Consider the following 25,706-nt stretch of genomic DNA (forward strand, 5'->3'; position numbering starts at 1 on the left):
ATTAGTGCTGCCTTTCAGTGCCTTCTATCATTGCCCATAAGTGCCATCTATCAGTGCCCATTGTTGCTGCCTGTCAGTGCCGCCTATCAGTGTCCACCAATGCTGAATATCAATGCTATCTATCAGTGCCCATCAGTGCTGCCCATCAGTGCCCCCTATCAGTGTCGCCCATCAGTGCCTATCATTGCCCATAAGTGCCATCTATCAGTGCCCATAAGTGCTGCCTATCAGTGCCCATCAGTGCTTCATATCCATGCCGCCTAGCAGTGCACATCAGTGCCACTTCATCAGTGCCTGTCAGTGTAGCCTCATCAATGCACATCAGAGAAAAATTACTTATTTACAAAAATTTATAATACAAACTAAGAAAAATGTTTTTTCCCCAATTGTTTTTGTCTTTTTTCATTTGTATAGCAAAGAAAAAAGAAAAAAAACAGTGTTGATTAAATACCACCAAAAGAAAGCTCCATCTGTCTTAAAGTGATAAAAATGTTGTTTGGGTACAATGTTGCATGACCGTACAATTGTCATGTAAAGTGTGACAGCGCTGAAAGCTGAAAATTGGCCTGGGCAGGAAGGGGGTTAAAGTGCCTTGTATTGAAGTGGTTAAAGCCCCCTGCCCCCATGTACACACATGTACAATCGTGACAATGATTGTGTCACACATATTAGGTGTTGGTATACATGCTGGAGTGAGAGCAATTATTCTAGGGTAATTATTCCTGGTGTCTCTAAATTAATGAATTTTAAATCATCTATGAACAATTTTGGGTAGTGTCGTTTTTTGCTGTTTTATGGGCATATGCAATTTTAAGGCTTGACATATTTGGTATCTATATACTTGACACAATTTCATCTTTTACATTTTCCGCAAAAATTGGGTCATTTATTGTGTTTGTGTGTCTTACCCTTGTGTAACAGGCTGAACTAAAAAAAAATAACAGATTCTTTCAAGCACATAATGAACAATTGTGGTTGATGGAAGAATCCCCTCCCCTCCACCTGAATGGAGGAATCCCCCACCCACCCCCAACTGGATATAGCTGAACCCACCGCTATCAAAGTACACTAAAAAGGAGCTGCAGTCAATTGGCTTAAACTGCCAATCAAGAAAATATTTCCAGCCTGTTCGTTCAACACATGTAGTTCGAAGGATTGACTTCTGTGAAGCGGGGGCAGTAACTCGCTGATTAAAATTCAACTGTCCTTGCTGAATCGGCCGAATTTCAATCAGTTTATGACCAGGCTAACGTTTCCTAATGTAGAGGGAGGAGTCTCATTTTTACATCTGTATTCTCAATTACCACCTAAAGTGGATGTAATCCCAACTGAAGACCAGTTGTCACTGTATGGTCTTTTATCCCCTAGCACTTCTCAGAGAAGTAGTCGTCCCCAATGATTATTTGCCTTTTATCTCTTGTTCATCCAGATCAGACAGGCTTCATGCCAGCCATGAACAAAGCCTTGAACACAAGATGCTTAGCCTTGAACACAAGATGCTTAATAATGAATCTACAGGCCTTTCATACATAAATTGCCTCCAGAGTGGTGGTCACACTAGATGTGGCTAAAGCCTTCAATTCCATTGAGTGGGCCTATCTTTGGCAATGCCTGCGCTGCTTTGGTCTTATATTTATATAGTGGCTCTCCATACTGCACACCGCACCACAGGCAAGAGAGATAGCCAACGGTTGGACCTCTGATGCCTTTCCCTTGTTTTGGGGGAGGCGCCAGGGATGCCCCATATCACCCCTGTTATATACCTTGGTGGTTGAACCCCTAGCTATGGCTTTAAGATCTCACCCTGGAGCCCAAGGCCTGGGTTCTGGAATGCTTGTGGAGAAAATAGGACTCTACACCGATGATATGATCTTGTATCTTGCAGATTCAGGTTCCTCCTTAACTTCAGCACTTCAAATCATAGAGCAATTGTGTGCCTTTTCGGGCCTTAAAATTAATTGGAACAAATCCCAAATTTTCCCTATAGATATTTTTCCCCCTTCAGTAGACCAAGCTAGTCTGCCTTTGGCGAGAGTTAGCTCCTTTAAGTATTTGGGTATCCGGGTGTCTAGAATGCTTTCAGGCTTTATTTAACTAAACATAGAGCCTCTCATACCTCTGCTCATTAGGTAAAATACAGGTACGGGCAAAATTGTCACTGGGGGTCATGGGTCAAATGAGCCTTGTTAAAAAAGTGTTGTAGGGGCGAGTCCTAGCAATAGTGGAGTGAAGACGCTTTCACTGGAGCTCTGCACAAATCAGGCTGGGATACCACACACTGCCTCCAGACGAACTGCCTTCTGTTCATGCCAGGAGACTGGAACCCTTCACTGACTGCCGGTGATGCCGACGGATGCAACATCACCCATTATTTCCTCTGCCAACGCCCAGCCCTATCGTCTGTGGCTATACCCAAGATGGCGCTGCCATGCATCAACACATCAGGGCAGATTACCACTAAGAAGGCTTGGCTGCTGCAGACCCCAGCCACCAGTGACACAGCGGCGGCCCCTCACCACCCGATATCGCCTATTCTCTCACCGGAGCTCCTGCAGGCGGACTCACAACCAGGATTGGCGATGACACAGGGCATAGATGGCCACACAGAGGGGGCCATTAGGGAACTGATGGTGGACTTCCCCACTATACATGACCTCCAGGAGATGGCGACCTCCATAGTCTCAGCACTATCAAAGGAACTACAGGAAATCTGCAGACAGGTGGACAATGTGGAAGAATGGGTAGTGGATCTAGAGGAATCTGCTAACTTCACTGATGCTCATCTTTCTGCCATTAAGGCTGACCAACAGTCACTTCCAACTAAGCCTGGATGACGGGGAAAACCGTAACAGGATCTGCGCACCATGGTGACGGCTATCCTTCACCAGCTCCTGAGGAAGCCACCTACAGCCACCCTGGAACTGGACTGTGTGCATAGGGTGCAAAGCCCCTGTACACCCCTAGCTTCTTCAGAGGCACCAGGTTGTGCGGTTCCTCCCTGCGATGTCCTTTGAAGGGTTACATTTTTCACAGAGTTTGATGGTTGCGCCATTGGGATCCACCCGAATATTTCCAGACACACGAGGGCCATGAGAGGGATCCTTCACCCATTAATGGAAGTCATATGTTAAGCAGATGCTACCTATAGGTGGGGCCACCCTTTCCATCCTCATAGTGAGGAAACGCGGGTCTGAATCCTTTTTGCGGTCTCCAGAGCAACTACCGGCACTTGAGGAGACAAAGGTACGTAAGCAACAGGGTTGGGGGTTCTGGCTTAGTAATTTCCCCAACCCCACACATGCTTTGTCAGTCATGGGTATCACCAGATCAGGAAGTATAGGTGAGTCTATGAAATGGGCATAAAGGCAACAAGTTTAAGTTGAGTGACAAATTCCTTCTGTCCTGTCTTGTTGAGTGGTACTACTAACTACCAAGACAGACAATATAAGAAAATCTCCTTAATGGAAACACAATTTCAAAAGGAATAGTCAGGAAATGTTGCCTCCAAATGTCTGTACTTCTATGTGTTCTCTGGGCTATAGAGTTCTTAAAAGTTAATTTCTCTTCTCTTTTGCTATGAGTAAAAGTACACCTCTCAGGAAAAAAAAGTTGGTAACATGTATAAACATCACATATAGGTGCCTGTACATATCTTCAGCATTCTCCAAGTCCTCATTATTAGCCTTCTTAAGCCTGTTTAATCAGCAAACATCTGCATTACCTAGTCAAAAGCCTGCCTGCCACTTATTTAAATTGTTATTGTCCTTAATAACAGGATGTTGGAAGAAACAGTAGGGTTTGGTTAAGCCTTGACACTACATTATACAGAAGGTATGACATTTCTGCAAATTAGAATGGCCCAGCAATCAAAGCCAGATTCTCAAAAATGGTTTTAAGGAATGTTTGCATAAAGGAAGAGGAGTTGTGTGGTTAAAGTATATAGTTCAAAGTCTTTTTTAAAAGCCCAACTCTGAATGATAATTGACATCATCCAACCTGGAAGACAAGCGGCAAAAGCAGGACAAAATTGCCATGGAGGAGGCAAAAGCTTCTGGAGGCAGTGCCGTGGAGGAGGGGAGTATGGCAGTAAAAGCAGTTTTTTTTATTTTTTTAAGCACAAGGCACTGTTTTTTTAATATCCTGGAGTTTGGATATAAACACCTAATGGGGCACTGATATGGTCAGCACAAAAAAAGTTGAGTAAACTACAACCCCCTAAAGAAAAGTCAACTTTTTCCATTTTTTCCAGAGTTTGTTAAAATACAAATAATAACCCATTCCATATAAGATTTATTTTTAATGGCTTGTCTTGTCATTAAATGTGCATTTCAGTGTTGAGTCAAAGTTTAATGTAGATTATCTGCTAAATGTTCTGTGTCTTTCTGTGGAACTAGTATTTTCTGATTTATGTTAAATTTAATGTGATTTATGTGTTTTTGTTTTTGCAAGGAGACTTAGATGTTAGTCTGCTGATCTTTACATTAAAAATATATTTTTGCAATATTACTCTTGGATTTTCCAAATCGCTGTAATTACTATGTTGGAGATGTTCTATTGCTTGCGCTTAATATTTTTCTAACAACAATAACTATTTGAGATACTGTCACTGCTATAGGTGCTGCTAAAGTTGCTCCTGTGACGTAGCTCTTATTTTAGGTGTGCTTGTATACCAGTTTTCCTGGCAAATCACAATAATGAAAGTTGTCGTTGACATCATGTCATTCTACTACTTTAGACAGCTTGAAATTTAAGAAGCCACTCAACTGCCAAAGGTACCAACATCCTATTGATCGGGGTCATAAATTGAAGAAAGACAAGATGGACTTTTGAGGTGCCAACAATGAACAAACAACCTATATAGAAAACTATACATTTTTATTATTACAACATTTATAAAATCACATAATTAAAAACAGGGACATGTACAATGTATACATATAAGACCTCCCAAAAATACTTTCCATAGAGTTAATGACACCAACCCATGTAGCAATAACACTTTATCTCATTCTTAGAAGAAATAGGTGGGCAAGGTGTCTTCCATGGGCAGGCAAGTCCTCAATTCCTCACACGTTTCACAGAAGCACCTTGCTTCTTCAAGAGGTGGGGGAGGGGGGGGCTACAAGAATACAACATTAAATAATTCACAAAGTACAAAAAAAATTACTGAGGTCATTATAATTAAACCATGAAACAAATCAATATAATTCTCACCGAGTAAAGGGAGTCCAACACCAAACAAGGGAAGCTTTAATTGTCTGATCCGGAGCATGTGTTATCTCACCCAGCGGGCAGGTGTAGGAGTAATAACAAGGTGGAAACCAACTGTATAGCTACACAAATTACACAAAATAATAGAGAACCAATCACTCTTGGTCATCTCTTTGAGATTGATTAGTTCTCTATTATTTTGTTTATTTTTTTGTAGCTAGTTTAATGTTTTATTCTTGTAGCCCCCCCCCACCTCCTGAAGAAGCGGGGTGTTCCCACAAAACGCATTGAGGAATTAGAGACTTGCCAGCCCATGGAATACACCTTACCCACCTATTTTTTCTAAAAATTCTATATAGTGTTATTGTTATATAGGTGTCAGGGCTGGGCTCGCAGCAGCTCTCTGTGCTTAGGCCTCTCAGCTGTCAGATAATTGTCAGCACTCATTGTTTCCTCAGTGGCTCACCTGGTTATCATTATCTGCTCGTCAGTCCTGCCTACATATTAAGGTAAGTTGCCTGGTTCATTTCTTTCCTGCCTGCGCCATGTCAACATATCTGGAGTTTCTCTGTTGTGTTCCTGTGAAAGACTTTGCTCGGCTGACATTACTGATCCTGTTCCTCTGCCTCCGACTATGCTGATTTCTGGTTTCCTGATCACTGGCTTGTCTGACTTTCCATTTCCGTTTTGGCTTCCGACCCTGGCTTATGTTTTGACCACGTTTACTGTTCTGTACCATTTTTTATCATTACATTAAAGGTGTGATTTTTACTGCATTTTCTGTCTCAGTCTGATTCATGGTTCCTTACAATAGGTTGGTGTCATTACCTATGGGAGGTATTTTTGGGAGGTCTTATATGTATACATTGTACATGTCTATATTTTTAATTATGTGATTTTTATGGATGTTGTAATAATAAAAATGTTTAGGTCATCTATTTATTATTTATTTGTTCAGCTTGATTTTCTTTAATGTTGGACTACTTTAGACAGCTCACTGCCAATTAGCAACTTTTGCACCATACCTGTATCACTTTAATCCGAATATCCATCATAGTCTGCTTAGCAATAATTTTAGTAACAAGGGCTCAAAAATGTCTAAGATAAAAATGTAAAGATCCAGTCAGATTCAATTACCAATCTCAAAGTTAGAAAACTAAAGTATATCTAAATGTATTTATTTTTCATTTTGAGCAAAGTGGTGAGAGGGTTGAACCCCTGTGAAGTTTTTATTGCTGTCTACGTCTGTGCTTGGGAGACTAAGGGCCCTTTCACACTGATGCTCTTTTGCCCCGCTGAAACGTACCTGCAGTTTGAAAAGTCCTGCATGCTGCATCTTTTGTGTGCTTTCCAAAATGTACAAAAGATGCACGCCCTTCAAATCAGTGGGAACCACAACAATGCAAAAAATTTTAGGTGCGTTTTTACTGTTTGTTAAGGAACTCCCCCATCCCCTGCCAGGGTAGCATGGACACAATCTTGCCATCCAGTTCCTTCGGTCCGTTTGCCTCCCTCCCCATCGCTTACAGCTGTTGTTCCAGGCTGACCTCCCCTCTGTCTCTTCGCCTCCCCCCCCCCCCTCCAATGGTAGCATCGCTCCTGCTGACCACTGAGGGGAAGGCCTTATCATTAGTTGTTAGGGATGCTGGCGGACCCTGGCTCCTTAACAACCACCCACCAAAATCCTTAACAACCAATGAATAGCCTGTTGTAAAGGGGGCTGGCACCTGATGGCACATTTAACAACCAGCTATTCATGCAGATGGGCTATAATGTAACACATTTAAAATGCGCTATGCATTTTTTTTTAAAAATGCATAGTGTGTTTTAAAAGCGCCACAATGTGAAATTATATTGTTCTATGATGGGAAATCTTTGGGGGGGATGCTAAGAGTGGGGGATTTAAAAACATTTTTGTTGGGAGGGGGGATGATTTGTTTTTTGTAGGGTGGTATTGGCGCTGGGGGGAATTAGAGGGTGGGAGGGGGGGGGAAAGGTTTATGCTGAGAGGGGGGATTTGTACTGGGAGGAGGGGAAATGTATGCTTTGGGGGTAGGCATGCAATTTAGTGCTCAGTGTTTTTGTGGGGGGATTTTTGCTGACACATAATACTCATACATCTTGGGGAGAGGGGCACAGTTTGGCATGTACGCCTTGGGCTCTAGATGACCTCGTCCTGGCACTGCCTGTTCTGTCAGCAAGGGGGGATTTCTCAAATTTTGGAGTGATTTTTTCTCACATCCAGTTGTATCTATAGAACAGAATTGAAGGAAAATCTCCATAGGGGAAATAAGGTTTCGCCTTTAGAGCTACTTCCATGTAACATATGAAAGGAGAAATATAATCTTCATTCCCTTTCTTTTTAGGGGACCATAGTTTGCTTTGATATCATAGCTTATAAAAAGATCTATGACAATTTCAGTTTGAATATTATTATAGAACATTACAGTGGTTTACCAGTAGACACCTAATGAAGTTTGATTTGTAACTCATGTTTTGTAGGTGCTCCCTTTTCATCTCTTGTGCTTCGAGCAGATCAAGAACTTCAGCTGTGGAATGAGGTAAGCTTAGACATCTGTTCAATACTGGAAATCAGAGTTTGCATCTACATTTTTCATCATTCCGAATTCAGTAGGAATTCCTTTTACACATTCCTAAGTGTCAATTTGTATGATAAATGCAAAAGCAGGAATTCATGACCATTCACCTATTTAATTTAAATTAGTATGATGACATGCTCTGTACTCTCCAGGCAGCTGGCTGCATGGTCTGTTCAAAGCTGGAGTCTGGCGGAGGTTGGGGGTTGTACCAACTTACAGTACTAATCAGAATTCTATATTTTGTTTTTGTTTTGGATGCAGTGGGGAAATGCTAGAACTTCTCTGGGATTTTTATTGCTGGTAATGTTCTTGCCAGGGAGGCTTCCCATCACTTTCTTTCCCAGAAATCATTGTTGTTGCAGGGACAGGACATTAGGGTAATTATCTTCAACGGCCAGAGACCTATGAATAGCTAACAGAGGTTCTAACCCTTCCTCATTGCTATAAAGTCTCTTCCTGTTGCACTGTACTATAGACCAGGACCTGATGGGTTTTTTAATAGTCAGATGGGAGGAAAGGAAGGTTTTTGGTGAAATCAATTCTTGAAATTACCAATTTTGCCACAAGGGGAAATGTTCTGAAGCAGAAACTCCAGATTTTGCTCACTAAAGTGTGTCTCTAGATAAAACCTTTTTGTTTTCAGTTTTGAATAGTGTGGGCAAGGGTTAGTCCCTCTTTCAAGTTTTTGTTGGTGTTTGTAATCCCATTAACTACTATTAAATGCTGGGTACTTTCACCCCTTTCCTGCCCGGGCCAATTTTCAGCTTTCAGCGCTGTCATACTGTTAATGACAATTGCGCGGTCATGCAACGCTGTACCCAAATGACATTTTTATCATATTTCCACACAAATTGAGCTTTCTTTTGGTGGTATTTAATCACCACTGGGCGGTTATATTTTTTGCCAAATAAAAAAAAAGGAGCAAACATTTTGAAAAAAAAAAAAAAAGTATTTGTTTCTGTTATACAATTTTGCAAATAAATAATCTTTTTTTGTAAATATAGGGCAAAATGTCTTTTGCTACATGTCTTTGGTGGAAATAACCCAAATCAGTGTATATTACTTAGTCTGTACAAAAGGTATAGAGTCCACAAACTATGAAATCTGAAAATCTATGGTAAAACTACAGTATGGTAAACTAAGCCTATCTAATTTAAAATGGCTGGACAGTACACATATCCCCCAATTTACCCCTTTTTTGGAAAGCAGGCATCCCAAGGTATTTAGAAAAAAGCCTTGGCGAGTTTTTTTATGTTGTAATTTTTTGTTAAAAATATTATTAAAAATTAAGAAATGTAAAAAAAATATATTTTTTCATAATTTTTTGAATGCTTTACATACCTTCACCAATGCAGTATATCATCATATAATTATTTTGATTTTTCTAATATTTCTTTTTTTCATTATTTTTTTATTTTTTTTTTACAATTTTTACATACATAAAAACACTGTAGAAGGTTGATCGGGATTTCTTTTTTTTTTGTTTTTTACACACTATGACTGCTTAAAAAAATTTATTTCACTGCAACAAATTTTTCAGAATGAAATCTATTTATTCAGTGTTTACTATTGTGAGTAGCTATGATTGGCCACAGCTAATCACATGGTACAGATGGGATTTGATTGGCCCGGTTTGTACCGTGTGATCATTGTGACCAATCACAGAGATCAACACAATAGTACACAATGTACGACATAATTTAAAGCCATTCATTGTGTACAATTATCATGTGATTTGCTGTGATTGGTCACAGCAATCACATGATACCGGCCTGTGATGTCCACCCAGGATAACAGGGCTCCCCCCGGCCATGATTTTACAATAGATCGAGTGGGAAGCAGTTAGAAAGATTTGCCCTTTTTTTTGTAGTGGTGAGACAATGAGGGGAAATCCTACAAGTAGTGCCCAGAACAAGAGTTAAGGGGAAATCCTACAATGGGGTCCCTTATTCTGGAGACAACTGTTGGACAACTGTCCAACGTTGGAATTTTAATACTATGTTAGATTTCATCTAACTCTTGCACTCAATGCAAAACTAGTAAAAAGGTTTTGGATATACATACACTAAAAAGCAATATTAACCTCAGTATTAACGGTACATTGTTTTGCATGGAAATCTGTTGTTTTATATTTTAAAACTCACCTTCCCCTGCGATCACTCACAGTCCTCCCCCACCGTCCTCCCCCGCCATCCTTCCACTGTGTGCTTGGCCACCTGTCTTTTGGCTGAGAGCGCTGACCGGGAGTCAGTCGGCAGACATTTCTCGGTCATGGGCCTTCAACAGAAGCTGGATTTTGTTGGACTGGCTGATGTGAATGTTGGTCAGTTTTTTTTTGAACAGGTCAATGCCAGCAGACCTTCGGCCAGTGAGTACTAGGCTTTAGTCTTTTCAAACCAAATAAAGAAAAAAAGGTTTGACTAAAGATAAACTGTAAATTTTGGAAACATTTATTCTCACTACTTACTTAGGGTGCATCACTGAGCTTTATTGCAAAACCACATAAACGTTTCTGGAACAGAAATTGCAGTTTAGCATGTGGCTGATGTATAATGGAACAGAACAGACGTTGCAGTAATATATAGCAACAGGTAGACATCTTTCATTTCTATGTTCATGTTTTCAGCAAATGAAATTGAATATAATCTAGTTGATAGTTTCTATTACTGTTCATAAGTGACTTGACACTGCTTTATCAAAAAAAAAAAAAAAAAAAAAAAAACAATGAGGAAGGTCTTGTCACTCTACTTATATGACATCCTGTTTGAAGGCCAGCTTACTGGAAATGCTTTGTTAGCTTTATTAGTTGATAATAGAGGATAACATATTAAAGTGAAGTAGATAACAAGATTGCATGCAATTTTAACTTGAACTACCATGCTATAGAAGCATACATATATATGTTTTGATTGTTTTATGTTTCTGTTATTGAATTAAGTTTTATTTTGGGGATAATAATTCTATGATGTATACTAATAATCATTTATAGTTAAAAGAATATGACAAAACAGTATTATGACTCCTAAATGCCCAAGAGGCACCTACAGTATGTAGCAAGAAATGTTTTATTTTTCCGTTTTTTGTGCTCTTAAGCCATATATGAGATGATTCGAAGTATTTTTTTTCAGGCATGCTATTTGGGGAAAGTTAGAATATATTGTGCACCTTGTTAAAGGGTCTACTTTTTTCCATCCTATCGTCACGTCTCACAATTTAAAGGGTATTTAAAGACAAAAATAATTTTTTTATTGTAATGTAGAAAGCATTTTCCCTGGAACTCATATAGACTGGCGCAGACAGATTTTGCAGAAGCGTCTCACTTGCGTTCTAAAAGTGGGGCAGTGAATTCTAAATTCATGTAACTGTCTAGAGCTTGTCTTTGAATTTGGCTCATGTTACACCACTTTTAGAACGCATTTGAGACACTTTCGTAAAATATGTCTCTGTACAAAAAAAGATAATTGGTTCTAATTAGCTCCATTATTAGAAGATACCTACTTTTTTGTATTTTATTTTGAATCTGGCACAGGTGGTGTACCACAATGTAGAAGTGGAGCAAATTAGAACTGGCTGAATTTGAGGCAAGAGTCTCTGTCAGAACCAAAACTGTCACAGATTTCTTTTTTTTAATTAGACTTAAAATTAGGCACAACACATTAACAGGAGCAATTAAAGAGGGAATAAATCCTATTTTGTGATTTATACCTACAGGTAAGTCTAAAAAAATATACTCAAAAAAATGTGGGGGATTTCTGCGCTAAACAAAGTGATACAAAGTGAAAAGATGCTGACACTAGATCAACAGACAGTGATTCAATAAGCCAAAAATACAAAAATAGTGTAGCGCTAATCAATAAATATATAAAACATCATTGTGGATGACCACCAATAATACATAAAAAGTCCAAAATATGAGGTAAAGAAGGTGTGCATAGGAAAGTCCCAAAAGCAGGTGAATTCAGGGATTCCAAGACACAAAGGTAGTCCAAATATTAAAAAGTGTAAACTCTTCTTATAACACCACGGGAAGGTGCAAGTAGGGGACACCACAAAGTGCAGGTAATGGGAGGCAGCTTACCAAAACACCATGGTCACTCAATTTAATGAGATTACCTCCCCAAGTATTTAGATAAATGTAATGGACTCCAGCCAAACAGAGGGGGCAGGCAAAGATTAGGAAAATCCAGTCTCCACATCAGGTGTATTCAGTAGATAACGGGTATATGTAAAATATATATAATGGAAGAACATAGCGTGATACTATATTGTACTGAATAGAAATTTATTAGAAAACTACTCACAATACAGGCAGATAAAAGGCACCTCAAAGAAATGAGCTGGAGCGATCCAATCGCGGCGTCCCGCGTGTTCGCAACAGCAATGTAAAGATGGAGCTGGCACGGATGGGGGCGTGTGTACGTAGCGTCTGGTGCCTCCGACGCGTTTCGTCATCAAAAGACGTCGTCTAAAAATATATACTGTAGCGCTTATTTATTTATTTTTTACTGTAGCGGTTTTCTACCGCTTTAATGACAGAAACATGATCAAGCATCTTTATTAAATCCCCCTTCACACTTAATGTGTAAAGTGCTTTCTCTCCTTACTTGCTAATATATCTGTTGATCCTACCAGTTTCAGTGTCCTAGGAAACTTCCTAATTTACGGTGAAAATATTGTAATGGCAACACTGATACATTTCAGATAGCGATGTCACCTTTTCTCTCCAGTGAAACATCACTGTACTACAAGGCGGTATGGTGACACAGCCTGTTCCCTGTGCTTACCAGAGCTGTCGCTAAAAAGAATAAGGCTGGCTACTTCAACATCGGCCACAGTACTGCCCCTCCACCCTGGTAACTGTCTGCACCTCTCTCCAGTGGTTATTTTCGCTTTATCCCCGGCCTGGTGATTTGGGCAGAAAAAGTAACAGTTTTTACATATTTTCTTGTAAAACAATATTGTGTAAACTGGAATCTCTCTTTATTGTGAGGCATAAACAAAGTTATAAACAAAATGAACCAAAAATTTAAAAATGTAAGTTTTTCCTAAATTATTCTAATAGTTTTAAATGCTTGCTGCATTAGTTTTCCTTTTTAGGCTTTCTTTCTTTTATTTTTACCTGGTGATCCTGCTAGTAAGTCTCTTATTTTTCAACAGACCAAGCTGTCCAAGAGATGTAGGAGTTAGAAGGTTGAGACAAACTATTTACCACTGTCAGGGGTGCGTACAATGATCAGCGTTTAATCATTAAAAAAAAAAAATTATGCCAAAAGGAAAAAAAAAAACAGTTTGCTGCAACTGCCTATAAAATATTAGCTGGGGTTTGGCTTCAATTCATTAGTGTATTTAAATCTGCTAGTCCATCTAACACTCCCCTTCCCCAGACTGACAATGCTGCTGTCCAAAGGTGTCCCTCTAATACAGGAGATGTGTTACTGGCCAGATCATCAGATGGAAACAGAGGGAAAAATCCTAAAAAAAAAACAAATGCAGGCACTGTATCTAATTATTAGTAAGCTACAATATATTACATTTTTGGTTTGGGATTCAATACCGCTTTAAACTATTCCTAGAAATGTATTTGTTAAAGTGATGGCTACAGTACTCTAAACTGGGTACAAAATGTGTGTTCATTCATTCTACCTAACCACTTCCTGTCCAGCGACGTACCTGTACTTTCAGTGGTTGTAACCTGATAATGCCTACAGCTGCAGGCATCACCCCAGTATCGTTTTTTTGAGCCAGGTAATAGCAATCAGAGTGGCTGACTAGCCGCTCCATTGCTATGACAAGCAGCCCCTCCCACCACTTGCTGTGGCTTTTTCGAGCTTTACTGTCCCACTGGGAGACGCAAGCGACCAGCCACCAGACAGCAAAGCAAAGCCAGGATCGGCTTTGAACGGCCATTTGTAATATTAACCTGGAAGCAATGATTTGACATCCCTTCTGTTTTTTCCGGAAACAATCGGCCCCATTTTTTTTAAAAATTCAAAGCATTCAAAAACACCAGTCTTGGTGTTTTGAATCCAGTCTTGGTGTTTTGAATCCATAATATTTTTCCCCATTGAGATCTGATGTGTTTTCAAAGTGTTCCTTTAATTTTTTTGAGCAGTGTATATACAGTATCTCACAAAAGTGAGTACACCCCTCACATGTTTGTAAATATTTTATTATATCTTTGTGACAACACATGTCACAAAAATTACACTTTGTTATAATGTAGTGAGTGTACAGCTTGTATAACAGTGTAAATTTGCTGTCACCTTAAAATAACTCAACACACAGCCATTAATGTCTAAACCGCTGGCAACAAAAGTGAATACACCCCTAGGTAAATATGTCCAAATTGGGCAAAAAGTGTCAATATTTTTTGTATCCACCATTATTTTCCAGCACTGCCTTAAGCCTCTTGGGCATGGAGTTCACCAGAGCTTCACAGGTTGCCACTAGAGCCTCTTCCACTCCTCCATGATGACATCACAGAGCTGGTGGATGTTAGAGACCTTGCGCTTCTCTACCTTCTGTTTGAGGATGCCCCACAGATGCTCAATAGGGTTTAGGTTTATGGAGACATGCTTGGCCAATCCATCACCTTTACTCTCGGCTTCTTTAGCAGGGCAGGGGTCGTCTTGGAGTTGTGTTTGGGGTCGTTATCATGTTGGAATACTGCCCTGCAGCCCAGTCTCCGAAGGGAGGGGATCATGCTCTGCTTCAGTATGTCACAGTACATGTTGGCATTCATGGTTCCCTCAATGAACTGTAGCTTCACAGTGCCGGCAGCACTCATGCAGCCCCAGACCATGACACTCCCACCACCATGCTTGACTGTAGGTGGGACACACTTGTCTTTGTACTCCTCACTATGGTTGCCGCCACACATGCTTGACACCATCTGAACCAAATAGGTTTATCTTGGTCTCATCAGACCACAGGACATGGTTCTAGTAATCCATGTCCTTAGGGCTCTTTCACACGGTCCGCCTCCGTAGGCGGATCCGTGCTGCTCAGCGGGGATCGATCCGCCGATCCCCACTGAGCCGGCCGATGACAGCTCTGTCTCCGCTTGCAGTGCGGAGAGGGAGGTGTCACAGCCCCCGCTGCTCTCTATGGGGGATCGGATGAGAGCGGACCGCCTGTCCGCTCTCATCCGATCCGATCCCCAGGACGGATGGAAAATAGGGTTTCCATCCATCCGGATTTCACGGACAGGATCGGATGCGGATGGCAGCGGGTGTCAGCGGTCATGTCACTGCTCCTTAGGGCTGAATGGGCATCCGATCAGATCCGCCTAAAAAACTGACAGGCGGATCTGATCGGAACGCCCGTGTGAAAGAGCCCTTAGTCTGCTTGTCTTTAGCAAACTGTTTGCGGGATTTCTTGTGCATCATCTTTAGAAGAGGCTTCCTTCTGGGAGGACAGCCATGCAGACCAATTTGATGCAGTGTGCGGCCCATGGTCTGAGCACTGACAGGCTGACCCCCCCACCTCTTCAACTTCTGCAGCAATGCTGGCATACATTTATTTCCCAAAGTCAACCTCTGCATATGATGCTGAGCACATGCACTCAACTTCTTTGGTCGACCATGGCAAGGTCTGTTCTGAGTGAAACCTGTCCTGGTAAACCGCTGGCTGGTCTTGGCCACTGTGCTGCAGCTCACAGGGTCTTGGCAATCTTCTTATAGCCTAGGTCATCTTTATGTAGAGCAAGAATTCTTTTTTTCAGATCCTCAGAGAGTTGTTTGCCATGAGATGCCATGTTGAACCTCCAGTGACCAGTATGAGAGAGTGAGAGCGATAACACCAAATGTAACACACCTGCTCCCCTGTCACACCTAAGACCTTGTAACACTAACAAGTCACATGACACCGGGGAGGGAATTGGCTAATTGGGTCCAATTTGGACATTTTCACTTAGGGGTGTACTCACTTTTGTTGCCAGTGGTTTAGACATTAATGGCTGTGTGTTTAGTTATTTTGAGGGGACAGCATATTTACACTGTTATACAAGCTGTACACTCACTTCTTTACATTGTAGCAAAGTGTAATTTCTTCAGTGTTGTCACATGAAAAGATATAATAAAATTTTACAGAAATGAGAGGGGTGTACTCACTTTTGAGAAATACTATATAAAAAACTTAAATACTATAAAAAACTTACTACTGGATGAAGGAGCAACAGAGACACCTTTGGACATTAGCATTTACAGTCTTGGGTAGTGTTAGATGGGCTAGCAGATTTAAATATACTAAACCCCAGCTAATACTTTAAACTGTTTTTTTTTTCTTTTGGGATTAAGTTTTTTTTTTTTTTATAAATTACACTTTTCTGGAGCTATGACCCTTTAAAATTACCTGCACCACATTCAAAATTCCCTGCTGCTCAGTCCTTGCCATCAATAACTTTAACAGTGTTTGTCTGGCTCCTATGTAATAAACATGAGGAGAGGAAGTTATGCTTGTAGTCCAGATCAGAGGAGCAGCCTAGGGCAGTGGTGTATTTAGGTTTTGTGCTGCCCTAGGCCTGACTAAACTTGGGCACCCCCCTAATTTAAATAAGATACACCCTTCCTGTAAAGGCAACACCCCTTCAAGTTTATGACCCGCCCTGTCATCTGAAAACCATAGACCACAACCACAGTCTATCAGTGCCCATCAGTGCAGCCTCATCAGTCTAACATATCAGTGCGGCCTCATCAGTGGCCATCAGTACAGCCCCATCAGTGGCCATCAATGCAGCCTCATTTCTGCCCATCACTGCAGCCTCATCAGTCTAGAATATAACTGCAGCCTCATCAGTGGCCATCAGTACAGCCCCATCAGTGGCCACCAGTGCAGCAGATCAGTGGCCATTAGTACAGCCTATCAGTGCAGCTTATCAGTGCCACCTCATCAGTGGCCATCAGCGCAGCCTCATCAGTGGCCATCAATGCCCATCAGGGCAGCATATCAGTGCAGCCCGATCAGTGAAGCTTATCAGTGCTGCCTCATGCCCGTCAGTGCAGCCTCATCAGTGTCCATCAGTGCAGCACATCAGTGTTGCCCTATCAGTGCAGCCTCATTAGTGCCCATCAGTGCAGTTTATCAGTACCCACCATTGCCACCTCATCAGTGGCCATCAGTGCAGCATATCAGTGCCCATCAGTGCAGCATATCAGTGCCTAGCAGTTCAGCCTATTAGCGCCCATCAGTGCAGCATATCAGTGCAGCATATTAGTGCCCAACAGTGCAGCATATCAGTGTAGCTTATCAGTACCACCTCATTAGTGGCCACCAGTGCAGCCTTATCAGTGTCCATTAGTACAGCCTTATGTCTGTCACTGGATTAGTAAGATTACTCCTTTCTTTTAAGATATTTGGACTTGTGTTTGCTGCCACTGATTGTAATCTTAGGATTATTTCACTTATTTGTATAATGAATAGGAAGTCCAGAGTCATTATACAAATAAGTGAAATAATCAGTAGCAGCAAACACAAGTCCAAATATCTTATAAGATAGGAGTAATCTCACTAACCCATATTGTATATGATGCAATTCAATATGCTCGCTCAAAGGCAAGGATGTTTAACCGGTTGCCGACCGCCGCACGACTATATACTGCGGCGGTCAGCCCCGGCCAGGCAGAGTGACGTATCGGTACGTCACTCGCCTGTCACTGACTTGCGAGCCTATCGCGGGCGGGCGCGCGCCCGCCGAGGCGCGCGCCCGCCGCGGCTCGTTCACAGGCAAGTCAGTGCGTGTGACCGGCGGACTCGATGTCCGCCAGTCACACTGCGATCGCTCCTGTGAAGGGAGAAAGACAGAGCAGCTTGTGTAAACAAGCTGCCTGTCAGTTCTCCCTGTGTAAAAGTGAAGATCTGTCCGTTCTACTATGTAGAACGGTGGATCTTTGCTTTTACACCAATAGGAATGTCCCTACACAGTTAGAAGCACGCCCCTAGGACACACTTAACCCCTCCCTGTCCAATAAAGTTAACCCCTTCCCTGCCAGTGTCATTTTTGCAGTAACAGTGCATATGTATAGCACTGATTACTGCAGTAATGTCACTGGTAACCCCAAAAGTGTCAAAAATGTCAGTCAAGGGTCCGATCTGTCCGCCGCAATGTCGCAGTACCGAAAAAAAATCGCAGATCGCCGCCATTACGCGTTAAAAAAAAAAACACCAAAAATGACAAAAATCTTTCCCTTTGTTAGTAAACGCGATAACTTTTGCGCAAACCAATCAAAATACGCTTTTTGCGATTTTTTTTACCAAACATAGGTAGCATAAAACAAATTGGCCGAAAAATGTTAAAAAATTTTGATTTTTACTTTTTTTTTTGGGGAATTTCATATAAAAAAATGTGAAAAATATTGTTATTTTTGCAAAATTTACGCTCTTTTTTTGTTTATAGCGCATGATCAAAAATCGCACAGGTGATCAAATACCACCAAAAGAAAGCTCTGTTTGTGGGAAAAAAAGGACGTCAAATTCGTTTAGGTACAGCGTCGCACGACCGCGCAATTGTCCGTTAAAGTCACGCAGTAAAAAATCGCAAAAAAAACCCTGGTCCTTTAGCAGCCAAATCCTCCGGGGCTTAAGTGGTTAAAGAAATTAAATATTATTGACATGATGCCTGCCATACCTAGGGGCGGGGGAGGGTAGGCGGAGCATTAGGCTGCAGTGCCACATTTATGAGCATTGGTGGCCGTCGGGCCAGTTGTATTATGTGTGGTCGGCGGCCTGCAGTCAGTTTGAATGTCCTGACCGGCCGGTATTATCATACCGGCAGGTAGCAGTGTGACCGCTTTATAGGAGCACCAGACTGATTTGCCTCCTGGATCCTGCCCTCTGGCCCAATTCCCCCCATAAGACTGGCACTATACTAAAAGTGTAGCGCAAGCCGGCAGGGACCCTTTTCCTATGGGAGCCAGGAGTAGGCTGTTTTTGTTTTTTCGTGTGGGGTGCAGATTTTTTGCTGCCCCCTTGCAAAGTGCTGCCCTAGGCCTGGGCCTAGGCCAAGATACAGCACTGGCCTAGGGTTACAACATTGCTTCTCCATAGACAGAATGATTTTTCCACCCTAGGATAGATAGTGTGTTATTGGCAGGATCACCTGGTGAAAATAGAGGAAAAAAGCACCTCTTTCTCTGCTGGTAAATTAGTATACAGCTCAGGAAAAAGAGAATGACAGCACCATCTGAGGTTTCTAACGCAGGTTTTTTAGCACAAAAAAAGTAATTCATAAAAACAATGACTGCAATGGTTTGAACCCAGATAGCAAGCAATTGAGCTACAAGTTTGAAAATGACCTGACAAGCTATTGCTAGACTTGCCAGGCTTCACAAGTTTGTTGCACAATTGCAGCAAGTCCGCATTGCATGATTCTAGATCAAATTCTATGCAAACATTCTGCAAGTCTGCTGCAAGTTCTGGTTCAGTTATGTTGTGCAATAGTCCTCCCACCACAGGGGTCACTGTGACTTGCGGAGCTCTTGCTATAGATTCACCACTGCAACTTTGCTCTTGCTAGAGACTTGCCACACAAATTTGCTACAAATTAGAAAAGTGTCTACTAGAACTTGTGCTTCAAGTGCTCTGCAAGTGTACAAATTGTCAGTGAAAATGGTAAGCAAGTTAACAGACTTGCAATTCAACACTGCCACAAATTTTTGGCAAGTTATCTTTGCTATCTGGGAAATGAGATACCTTATCAGGAGTCAGTAAGCCAATATGTTCCAGTCACCTTCTCTGATTAGAAGATACCCTCGAGCATGAAAGACATGTTACTGTATACTATCATCATTGATAAAAGCGCTGTCCCAATGCCCTCCAGCATGTGAGAACAATATAAGACTCACCAATAAGCGATCAGTACTGCTTTACTCTGTAGAGTTAATGCCTTGAATTTTTACACAACAAAACTGTATATTTTCCAAACTGTTTACAGAATTGCTGATGACCAGCATGTTACATTTTTGCACTCCTTTGTGATTTTCCTGTCTACAGATAGATGACGCATGCTCTGAGGTGCTGTCAGATTCCCATCTTGAGGTGAGCCACTGCTAATTATTTTTTCTACTCACTACAGTATAAAAATAGAGCTGTGACCTAACTACCTTTTTTCCGGATGCAGGTATCCAGCACTTTAGAAGAACTTTGCTTTGTGGTCAAGGGAATAATTCAGAAGTCTCAGGTAAGCCACGTGTGTCCAAAACCAGTTTAAAATGTATATAAAGTATATAAAGCAATTTTTTTTCCCTTTTTTAGATAGAGTGAGGAGGGGTTAGAACCTCTCTTTTTTTGTTTTTGTTGTTGTTGTCTGTGTCCCTACTGGGGAGATTTACCCCTATTTTGGTACTGGTGACTGAATGAGGGGAAATCTAAAATGTTAGAGTTGTACACAGAACAAGTACTGGAAACAACTGTCTAACAGGGGTATTTCCCTCACTTTGATAGATGAGCTCTAACTTTGTCTTGATGACCACTGTTACCAGGTATGAAAGTGAGCAACAAATCTAACATTTTGAGTTGTCGCCAGAACAAGAATAGAAGGGAATTCCTAAATTGGGACAGTTGTTCCTTTCTGTGTCCTGAATTGGGGAGATTTGCCCTCTCTCACCAGGCATGAAAGTGATAAACAAATCTAAAATTTTTGAGTTGGCACCGGAATATAAAAATAAAGGGGAAAATTTACCAGAACAAGAATAGAAGAGAATCCTACCAACGGAAACATTTGAGATTCATCCTCTCTATTTGCCTTGATGATCACTGTCATCAGGCATGAATGGGAGGAATAAATCAAGGAATTGTCTTCAGAACAAGAATAGAGGGGAATTCCTAAATTGGGGCAATGTGTCCTGTCTGTGTCCTGAAAGGGGAAGATTCACCCTATCCCTCTCTATTTCTCTTGATGACCACTGTCACCAGCCATGAAAGTGATAAACAAATCTAACATTTTGAGTTGGCTCCGGAATAAAAAAATAAAGAAAATCAAAAAATGGAGACAGTTGTGTCTGTCTGTGTCCTTACTGGGGGGATTCCTGTTATATCTTAATGGCCGCTGTCACCAGGCATAACAGTAAGGAGTAAATCTAAAATTTTGAGTTGGCACTGTAACAAGAATACAGGAAAATTCTACTAATGGGGACATTTGTTCTGGAGAGTACTGTGTAAGAGGGACATTATTCTGCATGTTTCGTTTTCTCCGAGGCAGGGATTGGAGTTTTAACCCTTCCCTACTCTCTACTCTGTCCTAAAAAAAAAGATATATATATTTATATATATATATATATATATATATATATATATATATATATATTTATATATAGATGTACTTTAATTACAACTAGATCATTTTGTATGTCATTCACTACTAATAAGGTTATTTTATAAAGTGTACAGGAAAGTGCAGCAACTAGTGATAGGCAAATCCAGAAAACCTGTATTATTATTATTATTAATAATAATGTTTATGAAGTATGTACACAGTTCATTTAATTTTTGGTAATAATAAGAATAACAGCAACTATTATTATTGTTTAATATCAGACGTGTGTCCACGTAGTTCATTCTTTTTTGCCCCACAAGATATAGTATATTAAGCTTGTCCACCAGAACTGAGCCCTATTGAAACTAAACATTACTCTTGACTGATTTTTTGACTAAAGTACTAAGTAGATGCAGCAGTGAAACTGTTGTTGAAGTAGGACTGTGGACAGTGTATGTTGGATCTTTACTGTTCTGGTGAGCCGGTCAGAGTGACCTCCCCAACTTCATGTGCTCAGCTCAGCACTACATTTGAGATCACTTGCAGAACTGTAAGCCTGTTAGCCATCCAAGCCGGGATCGAGTCTAGAAGTGGGTAGTCATCCAAGCCGGGGTCGAGTCCAGTAGCGGGTAGTCTACCGATGCCGGGTCTCCTGCTGATGCGGGGTCGCAAGCCAGAAAAAGTCAGCCAAGTCAGGTCATGCATAGAGGAACACGGAGAACAGAAGACTTCTAGCAGTGATGCACTTTGGAGCACAAACGCAAGGGCAAGGACTGCAAGCTATCAGGTGATATATATAGTCAGGTGTGCAACATCATCACTGAGCGATGCCCAGGCAGCAGGCAAGTGATGATGTAAACAGAGTTTATCAAAGACAGCAGTCTGCACATGTCAAAGATTGCTGCCAACTGGAAGGCAAGGTAAAACCTTGACAGTACCCTCTTCTCAACGGCCCCTCCTCCGCGGAGCAAAAAAAATGGTTTCTGTTTAAAGCGAGTGTCGAAAGGGCGTAGAAGGGGGGGGGAGCATGAACATCAGTGGAGGGAACCCACGAGCGATCCTCAGGACCATAACTCTTCCAGTGCACCAGGTATTGAACCTGACCTCGGAACAGACGAGAATCCAAGATGCTGCTAACCTCATACTCCTCATAATTGCCCACAGGAATGGGACAAGGGCGAGGAAGTGAAGAAGTATAGTGATTACAAACCAGTGGCTTCAAAAGAGACACGTGAAAGACATTAGAGATACGTATGCCAGGAGCGAAGGACAAGGGGCAACTAGGTTCACCTTACGGAGGATACAAAAAGGCCCAACAAAATAGGGTGCCAGTTTAGGAGTGGGCACCCTGAGGTTGAGATTACGGGTCGACAACCACACCCTCTCCTGAGCTGGTACGAAGGAGCAGATAAATTTGTCCGGTCTTCCTGGAGCTTCAGACACTGTGCAGAGTCCCGTAAACACTCTTGAATCTGCACTCAGGAGTAATGGAGGGCACAAAGATGATCCTCCACAGCCGGGATGTTCTGTGGCCACAATGACACAGGCAACACAACGGAACTCATAATTGGCCATGAATGGAGACATTCCTGGAAGACGAGTTGATGGCAGAGTTCCTGGCAAACTCTGCCCAGGGTAGCAAATCAACCCAATTGTCCTGATGGTCATAGATATAACAGTGGAGAAATTGATCCAGAGCTTGTTTGGAACGCTCAGTGGCTCCATTGGACAGCGGATGTTAGGCCAAGGAGAAGGAGAGTCGAAAACAAAAACTGGGAGCAAAAGACGCGCTAGAATCTGGAGACAAACTGGCTCCTACGGTCCGAGACCAACTCCTTAGGCAACCCATGTCAGTGGAAAACCTCCCTGGCAAACACGAGGCAAGCTCCTGAGCGGTAGGCAGCCACTTAAACGGAACACAGTGGCACATTTTGGAGAACCGATCGACAACCAGGAGAATAACCATGTAACCTCGAGATGTGGGAAGTTCCACAATAAAATCCATGGCTAGGTGAGACCATGGACGTTCCCCATTGGGAATGGGATGCAGAAGGCCCTAAGCAAGGTGCCAAGGAGATTTGTTCTGAGCACAGACTGAACAAACAGCCACATACACAACAACATCAGTAAGGAGAGATGGCCATCAGAACTAGCAGGAAATAGCCCAGGACAACTGGTTCTTACCTGGATGACCGGCAGTCTTGGAATTGTATTCAATAATAAAAAGATCTGGCGCCTTAAGGATTTCAAAGGTTAGAAACTGATCAAGACTCCTAAGGGAACACAAAAAAGTGCTGCTGATCTACTGCAGATAAACTACATGTGAATTAAAACATTTAAAAATCAGTGCAATATCTTGTAATTCCACAATCTGTGACAGACTACTTTAATAGAGTCAGTGAGGCTACGACTGTGTGTGGGGTGCTAAATCATATAAATTAATGTAAATATTGAATATGTTGAAATAAAAAATTGAAAAAACTCATATAGTGCAATCAATCAGAAAGTGCAAGTGCAATATGCAAATCAACTAAATGTCAGAATTGACATTTCAGTATTCTGACAAAGGCAATTTAGTATAAATGCAATGAGATCCAAAAAAGTGCTAGTGAAATAAACTCAATGTAATGAATACAAAAAAAGTGCTCGCACAATTAAATATTGTGCAACCAATACAAAAATATACAGGTGCAATGTGCAAATCACCTAAATGTCAGAATTGAACCACTCAATGTTCCGACAAAGGTAATTTGTAAAATTGCAATGAGATCCAAAAAGTGCTGGTGCAATAAATGTATTAATCCAAAAAGTGCGAACGCAATAAATTGATGCTAAAATGTAAAAACCACAAAAATGTAATTGATATGTGCAATCAAAAATACATAAGTAAATCAATGCTCAAAAATTAATCGTTCAATAGTCCATGTGCAAAAAGTCCCAAAGTGACAAAAAAGTGCAAATAGTGCTTGAGTCCAATGATCAATGAGTATTCTTAGTGTCCACACGTGAGGAATTCCAACCAACCATGCTCCACCGTTTCTACTAGGACAAACTCACCAGAGGCAGAGCTGATCAAATTATATACCAGCAGACATGCTCATCAAACAAAGCCCAGCATGTTGGTTAATATCCTCCAATCTCTCTTACACTCACAATGGATGGGATGGGATGGAATATATGAGGAGAAAAGATGCCCAAAATAGTGTAATTCCATTCAACAGATTTATTGAATAAAAAAAGGTTTACACATATATATTAGTGTCTACCCAACACTAGGAATCTCGGTTAGGTTGTAAAACATCCACCGCTCCGGCTGATAAGGTCCAAGCCGTGAGCGTGGACTCTCTCTGTGCGGTATCCCTTTGGCATCCTAGCCCCGCCCTACTAGTTTTGTCATTTGACATCTTCCCAGGGCGGTAGTCTTGGAATTGTGGTACGTGCGCAACAGTCTGATGCGCAACCCCTCAGGTACAAAACATTTGCCAGCAGGTCTCTCCGTGGGAGCATCAGGTTGGGCAGCCAAGATCTGTTTCCCAAGAGGAGAGGTTAAGTTGGTGCGGATGGCAGCCAGGATATGATCTGAAGGTATTAGAGTAGGTAGAGTAATGCCTAGTACACACGATCAGAAAATCAGACAAAAATACCGCTTTTGAAGCGATCATATGATAATCTGATCATTATTACACAGCTTTGAGAGCCAATCATGACAGTTCATCCAAAATTATCCGGATTCAATGTACTGTATATATTTTAATTTTGCCTTAAAATACACTTTAAACCCTTTGTTGAGTACATATTGCTGCATGCACTCTACTAATTGTACTGGCAACCATTGTCACTGAGACAGAAACTAGGGGAAATCTACAATTTTTGAATTGTCATCAGAAAAATAGGTGAGGGTAAACCATTAAATGTCAATAAATGTTCTGGTGACAACTGTCTTAGATAAAAGTTCCCCTAACTTTAGATATATTTTCTCTCATTTTATGTTGCTTCTGCAGGACAGTAAGTGATGGGAAATCTCCCCAGTTTGGACTATACACACACTTTAAATGACAAACTTTAGTTTGTAGTATTATGGCTGCAACTGTGATGATTGGAGCAAAGTGCAAACAAAAACCCAATCAAGCCTTAATAGTCTGATAGCCTGCTTTTAGAATCAATGCACACAATATATTTTGTTAAATCCTTCACTCTTTGATGTTTACAGGATTCAGAAGAAAAAGGAGACTCAAAAAGGGTGAGTACTGTGTTCCACACTAAGAATATTAAGATTTTATTGTCCTTGAGCTTTTTTTGAAGTAAAATAGCATTTTAATTTCTTTTCTGCACAGTTCTTATTTCATTATTCTAAGAGTCATGACTCAGGAAAATCTGACATCACGGTAAGTTAAAGTTTATAGGAGAACAACACAGCAGATATTGCTAGTTCCACCCTACAATGACCAGAGTGTAATGTAGGCACTCCAGTGATTGTTCTGCATTAACTGCATCCACTTAGGACTATACTAGTTTACAGAGAGGTCAATATAACCAGGAAAAATAAGGAACCAGTGGTGGAATTTTGGAATACTTAAAGTGGTTGTAAATCCTTTGATATACCCAGTGAAGTAACTGGCCTCAGGTGATACACAGAGATGAAACAA

General features: G+C 41.2%; 1 protein-coding gene across 3 annotated transcripts in view; it reads left to right on the plus strand.

Annotated features, from left to right (window-relative positions):
* Positions 1–25,706, plus strand: part of NMU (neuromedin U) — a 128,096-nt gene that overhangs the window by 34,211 nt on the left and 68,179 nt on the right. For 2 of the 3 annotated variants that reach the window (XM_082253961.1, XM_082253963.1), the window contains exons 2-6: positions 7,714–7,772; positions 19,800–19,844; positions 19,927–19,986; positions 25,271–25,300; positions 25,395–25,445. In XM_082253961.1, coding sequence (XP_082110087.1) covers positions 7,714–7,772; positions 19,800–19,844; positions 19,927–19,986; positions 25,271–25,300; positions 25,395–25,445 — 245 coding nt within the window. The remainder of the gene's footprint in view (positions 1–7,713; positions 7,773–19,799; positions 19,845–19,926; positions 19,987–25,270; positions 25,301–25,394; positions 25,446–25,706) is intronic. The other variant, XM_082253962.1, reaches the window with a different exon arrangement.

Source organism: Pelophylax lessonae (assembly GCF_965119305.1).
Source record: "Pelophylax lessonae genome assembly, chromosome: 1".
NCBI classification, from domain to species: domain Eukaryota; kingdom Metazoa; phylum Chordata; class Amphibia; order Anura; family Ranidae; genus Pelophylax; species Pelophylax lessonae.